The sequence below is a fragment of the Chelmon rostratus genome, chromosome 22, assembly GCF_017976325.1.
Source record: "Chelmon rostratus isolate fCheRos1 chromosome 22, fCheRos1.pri, whole genome shotgun sequence".
Taxonomy (NCBI): domain Eukaryota; kingdom Metazoa; phylum Chordata; class Actinopteri; order Chaetodontiformes; family Chaetodontidae; genus Chelmon; species Chelmon rostratus.
In genome coordinates, this window is record NC_055679.1 from 14,874,589 (window position 1) to 14,889,684 (window position 15,096).

Here is a 15,096-nt window from a genome sequence, read left to right on the forward strand (position 1 = left end):
CATTCCGCTTTGCTTTTTTAGCAGCCTTCTTCTTCACTGCCTTTTGTTGGCTCATTACTGCCATCAAGTGTCCGTCAGAGGAATAGCATGTAACCTGGAGCAGGATGCAAATTACACTACTCACATGCACAATGCAAACAAAACAGAGACCCACTATCAATGGTCACCTTTAATTTTGCTCTAAATAACGAGGTTATATATGTCAGTGAACGGCAAAGCACACAACAGAAAAGGGAAGGTAAAGGTATGCTGGCAAACCAATCACCATTATCATTTAATTAAAGAAACACAGTGTGCAGATTGTCCGTCTTTTCATGTAAACTGAAAGTCATTCCTCAGTCTTAGTAATTAAGTCAGTCTTGCTTGCTCCAGTATTTTTAAGCCACTTATCTGTTCTGGGTATAAGTCTCACTGGCATTTAATTCTCTTGCAGGATAAAAGCAGAACGAAACAGAAATCACTCACATTTTTCAGTAATACGTAGTGCATTCTGTATTATTGCAACCACAATGAGAGATAGCAGCTCCTTTCAAGAATTTGCATGCAAAAGTGTTACGGAGTGAGCAGCATTTACAGACCAGAGGAACACAACTCACGAATATGACAAGTGACAGTAAATCTGAGAAGAATCACAAAACTCATATTACAACTTTCACTTAATGGAGCCAAATCACTCGCTGTCATAAATCACTGTCTTTCCCTAAGTATTGCAATTTCAAGTCCTCGTCTATCATGTCCACGTGTTGTGTGTGTGTGTGTGTGTGTGTGTGTGTGTGTGTGTGTCCACGTGTTCGCTCACCTTCCTGCGGTATGATCCTCAGGGTGACGCTGAGGCCCGCGTCCTTGATCAGCTTAACGATGTCGGCGTGCGGCATGTTGACGATGGACTGGCTGTTCACTGCCAGTATCCGGTCTCCCACCTTCAGCTTCCCGCAGCGGTCGGCCGGGCTGCCCTCGATGATGCGGCCAATTTTATGGGGCACAGCTGTTGGAGGATTCAAACGCAACACGCTGCAGGTAAAGACGTGCTCGGCAGCAGCAGATTGGAGGATTACGCCTGTCTGTGCTCACACACCACTCGCTGACTGACTGAATATGTCTCTGTCTCTCTCATTTTGCTGTTCACCCCAGGCTTACGTAAGGCATCCAGGTTTTTTTTTTTCATGTGTGTGGGCGATGCACTGATGCTCACGGCTGTGTATCAGAGATGTGTGTGACTGACGTGCCGTGGGAGGGCATGTATAATTGAGGAGATAGAATGAGAGGTGCTTCACTTTTTATTGAGCCATGACCTCTTCTTACACTTAAGTTTGGCACTTATCTTGACAGGATATTGACTAGACCTGCTAGTTTATGTGTGTCTACGAGCTTCCGCACAAGGTTTAGCACTTGTTATGCAGAGTAGAGGATGACTGATGATGCACAAGCATGCACTTGACTCCATAAAACACAGCTAAAACAATCACTGGACTCACTGTTGGTGGCGGCCACTTCGGGTCGGTTGAGCGAGCTGATGATGACGAAGCCGAAGCCTTCGCTCTCCTTCCGATTGATGATGACATCGCTGGGTTGTGTGTTGGGGGTCGACGTCCTGTCTGAAGGGGCGGTGGTGTTGCCCATGCCGGCGTTGGGTGCCTGGGTAGTGATGGTGCTGTTGCCATATGTGAAGTCACTGCGGGGGGAGCTGTGCTGCGTGGAGACAGAGCCAGGGCTACGGCCGTTCTCTGGACAGGACTCACCTGTAGGGGGAGGCAGAGAGCTGAGCAGACAAATACACAAAGACAGCCATGGAAGAAGTATTCAGAAATACATTTACCCCGTCCTAAACCTGTGTCCCTGTGTTAATTTTCAGTTTCAGTTATATCTTATTATATGCAAAATATATAAAGAAAAAATCAGGGCAAGTTTAGTGGCTGATTTTGATTGTACACAAAAATGGATCCAATCAAATGTGATTTTGGGCGACCAGCGAATTTGCTGCATGTGGGTCGTGGTAGCCGAGGTTTGTGATTGGATTTCAGAGGGTATTTCCAAAGAAAGTAGATCCTCCAGAGCTGACAGCACAGGCGAGGGAGGTATAGGTGGAAGCGACAGTTCTCCACAGGTCTGCATCGCGCTGTATTTGCTAAGCCCCGCCCACATTTGAGTGACCCAATCAGATCTAAGGGAGTGGATTTAAACCCTTCAGTTTATTCTGAAATACGTCACAGTACAGAAGCTAAAGACATGCTAGTTTCTGTTTCTCAGTGACTTTAAGGGACGCTTTTTAAATATTTTTCTTACCCCCTTATCATGATACTATCACCTGTTACCAATCAACCTGTTTACCTGTGGAATGATCCAAACAGGTGTTCTTGGAGCTTTCCACATCTTTCTCAGTCTTTCGTTGTGTTGAAGGTACTCAGTGTTTCAAATGTAAAAAGAACTTATTAGGCAGATAAGTGTCTCCTGTGGGTGATTCATTATTACACATTAGATTATTAGATTGTGTTGTTATAGCAGGTTGAGATAGAATTACAGTATTTTAATAACTTGATATACAGTTGGGTGGTTTAGTCCAGTGGATTAAAACCTAGCTGTCAAGAGATAAATCTGAGGGGTCGTGAGATGATTAACGGGGGAGAAAAGATGAAAAACAAAGTTCTGCGACACAAATCTTTATTTATATTTTAGACTTGCCTCTAATATTTGTTCTTTTTTAATACTGCATCATTTTACCTGTTTGGGTCTTGAGCAGTTATTTCAACTAAACTGCTGCTTTAACAATGTGTTGTATAAGATCAATATATAATGTTTTTTTGTGTATTGGTGTAAAAAGTACAACTGAATACAACTGAATTTCACTATGACATGAAGTGAATAAATTCACTTTCCTAAACTAGAAAGATCTAATTAGTGGACAAACACAAGTAGCATATTTAGGAAATCAAATGCAGCCTGTCAAAAATCTTCTTTATTGATTTAACTAATTTAATATTCCTGTCACTTCCTCTCTGCTGTTCTTTTACGGGAAAAATTACCAGTGTGCTGCATAATTGCTTGGAAGAATCGAAGGATAATTTTGCATGTGCAAAAACAATTAATTTTATAGACGAGTACTTTTTTCTCCTCTTAAAATTGGACAAGCCGGAGCTGAATCTCATCATCGCGAAGGACCAAAAGCAAACACAAGACAGCAAAACAAAACAGAAAAGTAAAAGCAATGTGGTAAAACACATCATTAAAATGCAGTGTCTATGCAGCCGGAGCAAAAGCAGCTTCTCGCACCTCTAGCTTCTTTTTGCGCGTATGCATTCTGGCATGCTGACGGATCAAAACCATGTGTCGTGTTTTGAGAGCTCGCTGAGAAGCAGCGCCGTGGTTTTCTGTAGTTAAACAGCTGGGAATTGAGATTGTAACTTCAGCTTACTGATATGAAGTTACAGCGAGATCTGTCACTGTAAGAAGATACATACCCACATGTGGTGTTTCCTTACACCAACAAATGCGCAAATAGTTATCTTATGAGGAGAAAAGTAGTCAAAAAGTTGAACTACCGCCTTGCATGAATTTGCTTCCAACAACCAGTCAAGTTGCATTTACCTACATGTCTGTCCAGACTCATAATATTTGTAGTAAAGACTTTGAAGGAGCTTAATAAAAGTTATAGCGAAAAGGAAGTTCTCACTATGCTGACATGCATGGTTCCAGTGAATAATTTGCAGTGTCTTCACTTTCCAGACTTTCCAGAACAATCACTTGTAGATCAATATCAGATCAAGTTTCAGGGTGGACACCAGAGATTAGTGTCCCCAATTCAGCATCTGACCGAATGTGAAACATGGTCACAACCTGCCTTCTGTTCCTGAGTCATGGTGCTGAATAATGGCCAGAAAAGTGTTTTTACAGAACATTATGGTGTCACAGTGAAGTTGACCTTTGACCTTATATATATAAAATGTCATCACTTCATCATATGAGACATTTGTGTGAAATTTCCTCACAATTATAGTGTGAATTCTTGAGTTATGGACAAAAAAAGATCACAGTGACCTTTGACCCGTGACCCACAAAATCTAGTCAACTCGTCCTTCAGCCCAAGTGGACGTTAAATCTGAAGAAATTCCCTAAAGGTGTTCCTGAGATATCGCGTTCACGAGGACGGACCTGAAAACATAATGCCTCCATTCACGGTTATTGCCGGCGCTGAGGCATAAAGAAAGAGAATGGATAGTGTAAAATGTGGGGCTTGCTGTGTAGGCAGAAGTATGAGCTGGGAGCAGAGAGCAGAGTCTGACACCTCGCAAAGTGCCAGTGGGAGTCAGACAATTAGGATGGAAGCAAGGGCTGCAGAAGAGGCCAGGCATGAGTCAGACAGTAGCCTTTGGTGAGAAGAAATTGACAGAGAGAGGGCGGAATAGAGTGGGAAGAAGTGGATTGGTGAGAAGTGTGTGTGTGTGCGATCATGTGTGGGGAGGCAGCGATAATGAGAACAGGGGAGGCCGGAGTTCACGGGAGGAAGTGGCTCCAGGCTCAAAGGCGAAGGAACCTGAGCAACGACCACGGAGCAGCGTGTGTTTTCCTGAGGAGGCTCCAGCTCAATCGCTCAGGTAGATTAGTGCTTCAGTTTTCCGACCGATTAAATGCTGTTTCCTGAATCGTTACGGGACAAGGATCGTAGCGGCGAACAGAAGAGGAGAGAGAAACAAGAGAAGAAGGAGGAGGAGGAGGAGGAGGAGGAGGACAGGCGAAGATGTGAGAAGCAAAGCCTGTAAGATCAATTCACTTTATAAACCAGCATCCTGAGGCTGTTCTGTGCAGGATTAAGCATGTCCTTTAAAAGTCCACCAAAAACCGATTTTTTCAGTCAGCAAGCAGTCAGTTTATCCAACTTATTACTTGCATCAACTATATGAAGGATTAGGCTGGTGATATTTAGATTTTTCTAATTATCAACAAATCCCCAGTTAAAAAGACCAAAACAATATGTGTTAGCTGGATGAATTTATTGTTGGTTTTGTTCTTTTTTTATAAAATTTGTTTACATCAAGAAAAGCATAGCTCCGTGGTTTACACTTAGGATTGATCTCTTTCCCTACGTTTCTTGCATTTCTACACTATATGGGATCAATAAAGGCTACAAATGGCAAAAAAAAGATTGAATAATCATATTAAGGAAGTACTGATATAATTGTTATTTTCCAGTTAAATATAATAGTAAAGAGGGCCCATTGTTCATTCAAAAACCGCCTCATATGACTTCATCTTTGTAATTATAAGACGATGCTGCCCAAAAAGAAAAGCCACTCCTCACCTGCTGCCTGCACCCTCCTCCTGATGACCAGATTCACCTGGCCGTTGCGCGCCGCCCCGTGCATCAAGTCGATGACGTATCTGTGCGGCTTCCCCACCACCGGGATCCCATCCACAAACAAAAGCTCATCACCGGGCCGCAAGCGTCCATCCAGGTCCGCTGGACTCTTCTCGATGATGGCGCCGATCAAGATCTGTTATCACATGTAGACTGTTACACACGCTTCAGATGCTGGACTGTGAGTGTCGCATGCAGTGGGTGTTAAGGTGGTTGTTATGCTGATATATACATAATTCAATATATTGTTTTGTTACTTGAACAGACAGCAAAAGACACCAAAGCAGCCAGAGCCAGCACTCTCTCAGGGGTCAAAGGTCAGGGTTAGGTGTACACAGTGTGTGTGTAGTGGGTTAGAGAGGAGAAAATGACAGGGTTCCACGCCCATCGCCATACGAGCCTTCTCACGTGTCTCCGGACTCACAGGCTGGCCTGCCTCGTCCCCGCCCAGCACCCGGAAACCGAAGCCGGACTTCTGTCTGCGCAGGTGCACCTCCATGTCCTGGTACTCGGCTCCTGGAGCTGCACCACCACAGACAACATTAAAGTCCTGCGTCTTTGCTGTTTTAAGGCTATGAACGGTTTGTTTTGTTAATAGTGTCTCTGCGGAGGCGAGGCTTTTACCTGAGGAGTCCGCAGGAAAAACAGTCCTTGGTTGGCCAGGTTCTAGAAAAAGATGCAGGAAGCAGCCATAAACAACAAAGGCACAAATAGTGCACACACACACAAACAGACAGCACAGCAGCAAACACACATTCTCCCGTGAAGGCTAGAACAAGGCAGAAAGGCTCTGCCTCAGCATTAATGTCACCGCAGAATTTCAGCATCATCCATAAAAGTCAGGCGGTGCTTACAGCGTGTAATATACCCGTCCCTTATTTACAGTGTGAGGTGGGACGCAAGCACCGATCCGCAATCAGGGGCTTCACGCAACGCCATGATCTGCAAAGTGGCGAAATGAACTCAAGCGCAGACCAGTGGCTGCGAATGAAAAATGGATTCCAATTGTAAGTGTTTTAATCACACTGAGCTCCCTGCTGGGACTCAGCAGGAACGACGCGAGCGAGAACATCACAAGCGCAGACGAGAGGAGTGACACAGCTGTTACCACAGAAACCACATGCAGCGCTTCTTCTTCTGCAGGTTGAGCTGGCTCCGCTGGCGAGGGAACAACCAGTAAACGAAGTCCGACCAAATTAGAAAAGACAAGCTTGTCAAAAGATATATAAGTAATCACACCTCGAGATTTTTTTATTAGCAGCTCTGAGCTTTCCATCACATGATCCTACAGAGCAGATGTAGTTTGCTCAAGTGTCCATGTTAGCGTGAAATAAATAGTTTGGAAAAAGCATCTGCACACTCAAATCTGTGCAAAAAAAATAACAAAAGCTCTGCAGATCTGAATGTTTCAGAGGGAAGCACAGCCTGCATAAAAACTGAAAAACTCTAGCACATTGCCTTTCTAACTGCTTGTCTATTTATTTACCGTGTTTCAGTCTATTCAACCCACATCAGAGAGCGCACAAACACACACAGATATTCGGTCAATTAGACAATCAGAGGATCAACTGTTGAATTAAAGACCTTAAGAAAAGACAGGTAATTACATAAAGAGAGAATTTCTCCTCAAAACTGCCACTACTATAAATCCAGTCATTTTTGGATGAATTGAATTGTTTTCTCCAGGTGTTTCAATCACCAGGTGACCTAATTTTACCCAGCATCTACAGTATGTACGAGCTGCGATGCTCTCTCATACTTTCTCTGATGAAGGTTGTGTAAACCAAAATGCTGTTAATAAAACATACCAGCAGTGAGTCAAACAGTGTGCGTCCAGGGTATTTTCATTTTTTTGTCCATGCTGACACCTTCATCTGCTGATGAAGATCATGTCGTACGATGGAAAGCTCCAGAACGGCTACTCCATGCACTTTAAGATGAAATCGTTTCTGTAAACTGCTGTTTTCAAGGCCAAAAAAAAGCAACTACAAGGAAAAAAAGGGGAAAATTCGGCTGTTTTTGAAAAAGAAATCTATAGAAACCATAAGAAAGTGCTCCATTAACCAGAGTTAATACTGCACGGAAAGACCAACCTGATCCTGTTGCCAGCTCTCTCTCTCTCTCTCTCGTACCTCTTTCTGCATTAATTCACCCAAATTCAACAAAAAACATTGATTCTTACTCTCACAGATAGTTTGGGGTTTATTTACTCTGGTGTCTGCCTACAAAACGCCACATCTCTTTCCAGTTACTCTGGATAATCCACAGATCTCGCTGTTCCACTGAAAACTGAAATATCTGCCTCTACCACTAGGGGCAGTGAGAGCAGTTTGACCCTTTAACCCCGCTCTTTTACACAAAGGCACACATTGATCTATTAGGCTCACGGACGCAACATCAGCAGCTCACAGAGCTCCATCAGGTCACACCCTGCTTCACCCACACCAGTGAGAGGAGCAAATTGAGCATCCCCAACACACAGTCTGTGCCAGTCTGCTGAGACCCTCCCTCATCAGACCCGACCCCCGACCTTTACTGAAAGGAAGAGGTTGCACTGATGCCTGTACCCACGGCTGACGAGCAGGGAGGAGAGATCCAGGAAGAGGTTTGGTGAGGAGACTTTCTGACAGCCTCTTGAATTTCAGGTGTCTTGCATAAGAACAAACACCAAACTTTTAACCAGCTAAGAAAAACAAAAGAAACCTCAGAGAAGTACCACTCATGCCGACACACCACACAGACAATAAAAAGACATTCATATTTCTAATAGTTATGGCTGCTGTTACCTCCTGACCTGCACGAGTGAAGCATCAGACTTGACGTACAAACACAGAACCGACACGACGCCATGACTTCAGTATTTGTTTTATCTCTGTGTGAGTTTTTCTTAACTGAAGAATTTCTACTATGAATTAAATTAAAAGCTGATATGATGAGTGTTTTACACTTTAAGCAGCTACCACTGAGGACATATCCTCAGTAGTTTTCAGGCAACCTGTGTGGAGCTTATATTATCCAATTAGAAAAGTACACATGATTGGGATTTTGATGACAATATTAGTAGAATCAGTATATTTAAATTTGACTGCTTTTAGGCCAATAAATAAAAGAGATTCAGCAGAATTAATTCCAGGCGATGTGGAGAATCCTTTGAAATGGCATTAGACCTTCATGTTGGGAATTAAATCAAGAGAGGATATAATTGGAGAGCTAACTAAATTAAATTAATTTGAATAAAAACCATGCAGACTGTATATATTTGCTTCTACTGCGGAGGGCATTAGACTTATGATGCATCCTGATGATCACCATCCTGAGGATGGTAACGTGGCCGGCATCAGAGCATTATGTCCCAAAAACATCATCTGATGTGTGGAGTGTTTATTTATCTCCGCTCGTGGTGGGAGCCGGCAGCACGTCGGCGTCTCGATGTAAAGATCCTTTCAGTCGGTGGAGAAACTGAGCTGACGGCAGGTTTTGTTTTGCGCTTTAGCTCGTGTGGGCATTTAACGAGCGAAGATCAAGTGAGACAACAAGAGGAAATTGGTAGCTGCGAATGCTGAGGGAATATGTCTGCAAATGGCCGGAGACAGAGTGAAGTTGAGGTATTTGTATTGCAGATTCAGCAGCAGATCTTTCAGTTTGATTGAAAGGGGTCAGCTCGTTTCCCGCAGAGCGCCAAAGAGCGAGTGTGTTTGTGGGAGAAAGAGGAAGAGTGATGAATCTTCACGACTCCACCTTCCAATGCGGAGTCCATCTTCCTTCACTGCTGCAGAAAAGGGTTTGTCACAACGCTACACCTGCAGGATCAGCTCTGGTACTTACGCCTACTCTCATAGATAGCCCTGGACTTCTCATAAAGGTCATAGGGGTCTGGTTTAGCCAGGGCCAAGGCCTCGGAGGCTGAGTCTGGGACAGAGGCCCTGTGGAGATGGTGGGTTGGGAAGGGGGCGCTGTGGGGGATAACGGGGGCTGACAGGCTGGTCTGAGCGGGGCTGCTCTGGCCCTGCTGGGACTCCCACTGCTCCAGCACCTGTAAAGCACAGCGGCATGAGGGGTCAGCATTTCACTACCACCTTTCTCACATGTGACGCTTGTTTTTTAGCTCGGTCGCCGTGACAACAACACTAAAAACTGAAGCAGAGTTTGCTTTAAGGACATTTGACTGTTCGCTAATCCCCGTCTTCCTACTCCTGCCAAGCCTTCGGTTCTCGCACAGCACACATGCCGAAGGCGGATTCGGATTTCCAGCTGACGACATGTTTTCTGCCGTGCCTCAGTTAGCGTCATAAGCTAATGCTAGTGCTAACGTTCCGTCAGCTAGTCAGGTGAAAACTCTCCAGCTGAGTATTTAAAGCTTCCAGCGGAGTTGTTTAAAAATGAAAAGCCTGTAAAAGGATCTAAACTGTGCGTCTAATGGCTACGTACAAGATGAACTGCTAAATAATTGATGCTAAAGCGCCCAGAAAGTCACCATCCTCACCTGCTTATGATTCACAGAAGAGCTGCATTGCTGTTGTACTGCAGGATACAGCTAGTTAGCGATAGCATTATAGTACAGTATTGTTTATAAAAATGTGGTACTAGAAGAATTACTCAGATCTTTAGCAGTATAAAACTACAGTATAAAAATGCTCTGTTACTAGTTAAAGAACAAATATATTAGCATCAAAATGTACTTCAAATACCCAAAGCAATATCTATATTATAATGTGTACAGCTGGTAGAGAGGGGGCTACTTTTTTGTTATTGATATTTTGTATTAAGAATCTGAATCTGCAACTAGTAGCTAAAGCTTTAAAATAAAAGCAGAGGAGTAAAAACTAGAATATTTCCCTCCAAATTACAGTGTAAAGTTCCAGAAAATTGAAATACTCAAGTACAGTACAAGTATTTCAAAATTGTATGTAGTATTGCCGAACAAGTAGTTGTTAGCTAATGCCTTACAATAATGCTAGCTCATTCCTGTCTGAAGTCAGCTAATTAGCCGGCCGTGCTAACGTTAGCAGCCCACGTTAAAGCAAATTTGTTTGTGTTTTTTGGTTTTGAAGAGGTGATAAACCGACACAAGCCTCACTCTATCGCCCACTTTACAAACTTTCGGCATGTGGAGAAACCCAAAGGTTGACTGGTCTTCTGTGCCTAGTTACAGTTGCCAAGCTACGATCGGACAATCGCCGTTCGGGGGCGGGGATGAGCGAACGATCAGGTCATGTTAGACAGACAGGAAGCCAAACGGTTAGTGAGGTTAGTAGCTGAAACAAGCAAAACAATTCCAGACTGTATTCGGATGGCAGAGTGTATAAAAGATGTGAGAGAAGAAGAATGTGACCAAGAGATAAATGTGCGGCTCTCTTTAGGAGGACGACAGCAAAATCTGGTATCTGTTTTACGAAAAGAAGTTCATTTTTAAATGATCGTATTGACGGGTGCTATGGCTACACTGCTTTTAGAAGGTAAAATATGCTATATTATACCTAATTTGCATATATTTCATTCAAAAACACATTTGGGAATGTGCTGTCAAGTGTCTGAGGTGACACCGGCAGTTTTGACAACACCAGTCAGTCAGCGTGTGATGTGTCAGATAAGCCGGGCCGCTCGAGTCGTGGCACGACACTAAGCAGATAGCCAAGATGACACGTTGACGTGTCATAAAGTGTGAGAGACGGATCCGGAGGGAACGACGAGCTTTTTGAAACTGAGACGGCGAGACTGGCTGCATATGGCGCGCTTTAATGTTGAGAATTACGGGGCATCTGGTTCAAGATGTACCGAGAATAAATATCAGCTTCATAAAAAGCTCTGGGACGCAATCAAAAGCGTTTCCACTCTTTGCGGTTTCATTCGTCATTCGCCGGCGATGTGAAGCACGTCTGCATGGGAGTGGGGGGCTGCTGAGGCTGTGCACCTTTTTAAGGCTGGGATTACACCACCGAATCCTGATTTGTCTTTCACTCCCCGTCTCTCTGTTTCTGTCTTCCTGATTAAGGCTGTTGAAGCAAGTGCACTCTGGCTATAATCTAGTTGGTCAGACGGATAGAGGACGCTGCAGGCTGGTCGCCTTCATAAGACAGCGTTGTTGAAGAAAAGAACACCTGCACGTGCTCCAGCATTAAGCAGTTGTTACCTACAGTACCGCTCCGACCTGACAGACAAATCTCGATAAGCTCATTTGCAAATGAAACTCTCTGGAGCTGCAGGCTGAGCCTTCGCTCGACTGCAAGTCCACACGACAATTAAGTGATTCCCCGTTCTTCCCTTATTAGTCAAATTCCTCCATATTTCATTCTCAGAGCTGCGCAAGTCTTTCTGTAACAAATGATACCCAATTAAACTGAGACTGAACTCTGGTGTGTGGTGGTGGTGGGGGTTCAGGAGCTGGGGGAGATGGGGCTGCTAACAAATGAACACTGGGGGGTAAAGAGAGAGAGATGTGAACAGATGAGATAAGAGAGGGAGGCGCTGCATGCTGTCAGCTGCTCTGCCTTCAAAGCTTTTCCCCTCAGAGCTCAGAATTACAATTATTCCGAGGGAGATGGAGGAGATTGATTAAATCGAGAGGCAGCAGGAATGATGGACAATGACGGGTGACTTCACAGATATGCAATGGGGGCTTCCTGTGGTATTAGCTGTGATCTGGGAATGGGGTACGAAGTGAGCCGTGGTCAGGGCCTGGTCATGGTTGGGCGTGAAAATGGATGACACACATTGTCCAACAAAGACAAATAAAGGAAGACGAGTGCAGGCAAACACACATGAAGACAAAGTGAATCTGGTCTGAGAGGAAGTGTGTTCGAGCAGGTCCAGGGACAGCACGATGATACCACAGTGGAGTATTTATGAGGAAGCAGGAGAAAAATGTTCGAAGAAATACCGCATGAGGGCTTTTGCTTAATGCGACAAAAGGAAATAAAGGCGAGGTGAAAGACACACGAGCAGGGGGCGAATGTAGGGCAGCATGAAAGTGCAAAAAAGCTTTTAAAAAATCTGAAAGATTGGAAAAATGCTATAAAATGAAGATAAAAGAGCGATGAAAGTGCAGTCTGAGCCATGCCAAAGCAGTTAGAACAGCAGCTCTATAACTGTAGCATAATTAAATTCAATTCCCTGAGTGTGGATAACCCTGATGGCAGAGAGTCAGGCTCTGATTTAGCTCTGACTTGCAGGATCAAGAGTCTTGTGATGTTATGAGCGGCCTACTTGACCTTTTATTTGCCATCCTGTGACAATAAAGAAGGGCTGAGTGAGTATCAAGCCACGGACACATCATGAATCATCAGTGGAGTTAGTACGGCGGAAGAGGGGTTGGAAAGTAATTTCTAGATCTTACAAAACGTGTAAAAAAAAAAAAAGAAGAAGAAGAAGATTAGAGTCATTCTGGTTAGCACATACAGTATGCACACTGCAGCCATTGGTGCTAAGGTGAAAATCTACTGTATATTAATGATTGAAGAGCAGAAATGGGGGACAGTCCACGTTTTGGAGGCTGGCGCATGTTACCTGCTTAGGGGTCTTCCAGGGTGAATAGTGACCTGCAATGTTGAGAGAACAAAAAAATGCTTTAGACTGAAAAAGATGGTAGAAACAGATCATGAGGTGTGAGGTTTAATTTTAGCTGCCAAAGCCAATTCCATTGGATTTTTGGGGATAATAGAGTGAAGAAAAAAAAGAGAGAAAAGGAAACCCATTATCAACAGAATTACAGATAAACCAAATGAAAACAAGACCATGAATCCAGTGTTTGTGAATAGCAGAAAGGACGAAGAAAAGCACAACGGACACAAACAGGATAAAAGCACGAAGAAGAAGACAGGAAATAAATTCCTATGAGGCACCAACTTATTGTGAAGGCAGAGAGATTAAAAAAAGACTTTAAAAGGCTGAAAACAGAATGAGATGCGCTGATGCTGAAATGATGGAGCTGAGAAAACAGTGACAGACAGAAATCAACATGTGGCAAAAATGATAGGAAGGAATCATTTTGTGCTTTGGTCTCAATACATGACTTCCGAAGTCATCAGAAGTCGTCGTGGTTTGAACCTTATGTGACTGATCCGCGACCGGGGGGTCACTCATCACAAAATGCTTCATCAGGAGGAATCCTCAACGGGTACGCCCTGTCTCTGGGGCATGAAAACATGTGCGAGAAGTGACGCGATAGTGTGCACAGGCTTGCAGCCATGTTGTCGTCGTGTTGCATGTGGTCCTCCACCAGCCTCTCATTGGCTGTAGCTGGCTGCGTGATTCCCTTGGTTCGCCTGCTTGACACCTTTCTGGGGTGTGCTAGGCATCGGTGAGCTCTCGGATCACGTCTTTGACTTTAAGGGCAGTGATGAATTCATCGTTTCCAACAAAGATTAGAATTTAGCATTTTCTTTAATGAGCGATTTTAGGGGATTTTCTTCACAAAAGTTAATCAATAAAAGAAATAAAAGCCCTAAAATAAATATTTTGACATTAAAGCTGTATTTACTGATTCTTTGGTCACTGAGAGGTTGCAGAAACATGAAGTACCACATTTTCACCTTTAAAGGAAAACTCCACCAACCTGGCACCTACATTACCCACAATGCACATCTTGACCGCTAACAGCTCATACGGAGATTTGGGTGTGCTATGCTAGTGGCGGTTAATGTCGCAGGCTACTGAGGTCTGGTGAGCTCACTTCTTTCCAAATCCACACCCCCAGAATTTTTTACATTTCAAGCTCAGAGTCTTCGGCAGTCGCTGCCTCGAGGGACATCACTCGAGGCGTTTCATCAGACTTCATGCAGATCCCTCTGGAGTTCAGCTCTAAGCTGATGTGGCGAACAGTTGCCTTTTTACACATCTATCAGTTACTTAGCTTTAATTAGCTTTTATGTCCTTGTGCAACTTAAGACCTCCCATCTATCTCCAGCTTAAATGTCTTCAAATATCAGCTTTTATTATTTGGACTGCTGTTAGCGTTTGTGGATCTATCATAGATCTGTCAAGGGCCTCAGCAGTATTGCTGAAAAAGCAGCGTGGTTTGAGAACGCTTCACTTAAGTGGGTTCAGTGTGACTGTACCTCACAACAAAGTGGTTTCAGTTTGTAACTCAGTGCAGAAAGGTAAAGGGCACACGTTTCCCCTTGACTTTCCCATTCATCTTGCTCTGACCTTTAAAAAGGTTTGCCACACATCTTTGCTGTTTACATTGTGCAAGCACAACACCCAGAGATCTATCTTGGATGATGAAAGAAAACAATCAGTAACAGTAGCTGTCAGTGTGTGATAAATGCACACACACACAGTAATGAAACATATGCTCCAGCACTGTTTCCACAGTCAGATTCACAACAGCATGTAAAAAAAAAAAAAAAGTGCACACTCCATCTTCCAGATTCAATTCCTGTCCTTCCTGTCTTTCAAGTGCTGCCATGCTCTCCCCGCTGGGACGCTACAAGCATATGCAAATGGAGGGATCGAATTATGGGGTGACTGCTCGAATTATGCACCAGCTTTCCCAGTCTTGGCCTGGCGGGACTCCAGTCGCACGGTAAAAACATTGGTCTCACTGAGCCGCGAGTGGAACGGTGACAACATGGGAATGAACAAAAGACAAACACACACACACACACAAAAAAAAATCCAGAAATGTTTCTCAGTCTGTCAGTTTCTCTTAGTCAAAATAAGCAAATACAGAAACAAACACAGTTACAGCAGCTTATCTACACCTCAATGCCAATTTCACACTCAGTGCACATGTGGATATTTTATCA

General features: G+C 43.9%; 1 protein-coding gene across 5 annotated transcripts in view; it reads right to left on the reverse strand.

Moving 5' to 3' along the window:
* Positions 1 to 15,096, reverse strand: part of magi2a (membrane associated guanylate kinase, WW and PDZ domain containing 2a) — a 223,455-nt gene that overhangs the window by 16,369 nt on the left and 191,990 nt on the right. For 4 of the 5 annotated variants that reach the window (XM_041963731.1, XM_041963730.1, XM_041963733.1 and 1 more), the window contains exons 11-17: positions 12,854 to 12,885; positions 9,176 to 9,383; positions 5,975 to 6,016; positions 5,775 to 5,872; positions 5,294 to 5,486; positions 1,476 to 1,739; positions 800 to 985 (exon numbers count right to left, since the gene is read on the reverse strand). In XM_041963731.1, the coding sequence (XP_041819665.1) occupies positions 800 to 985; positions 1,476 to 1,739; positions 5,294 to 5,486; positions 5,775 to 5,872; positions 5,975 to 6,016; positions 9,176 to 9,383; positions 12,854 to 12,885 (1,023 nt within the window). The remainder of the gene's footprint in view (positions 1 to 799; positions 986 to 1,475; positions 1,740 to 5,293; positions 5,487 to 5,774; positions 5,873 to 5,974; positions 6,017 to 9,175; positions 9,384 to 12,853; positions 12,886 to 15,096) is intronic. The other variant, XM_041963732.1, reaches the window with a different exon arrangement.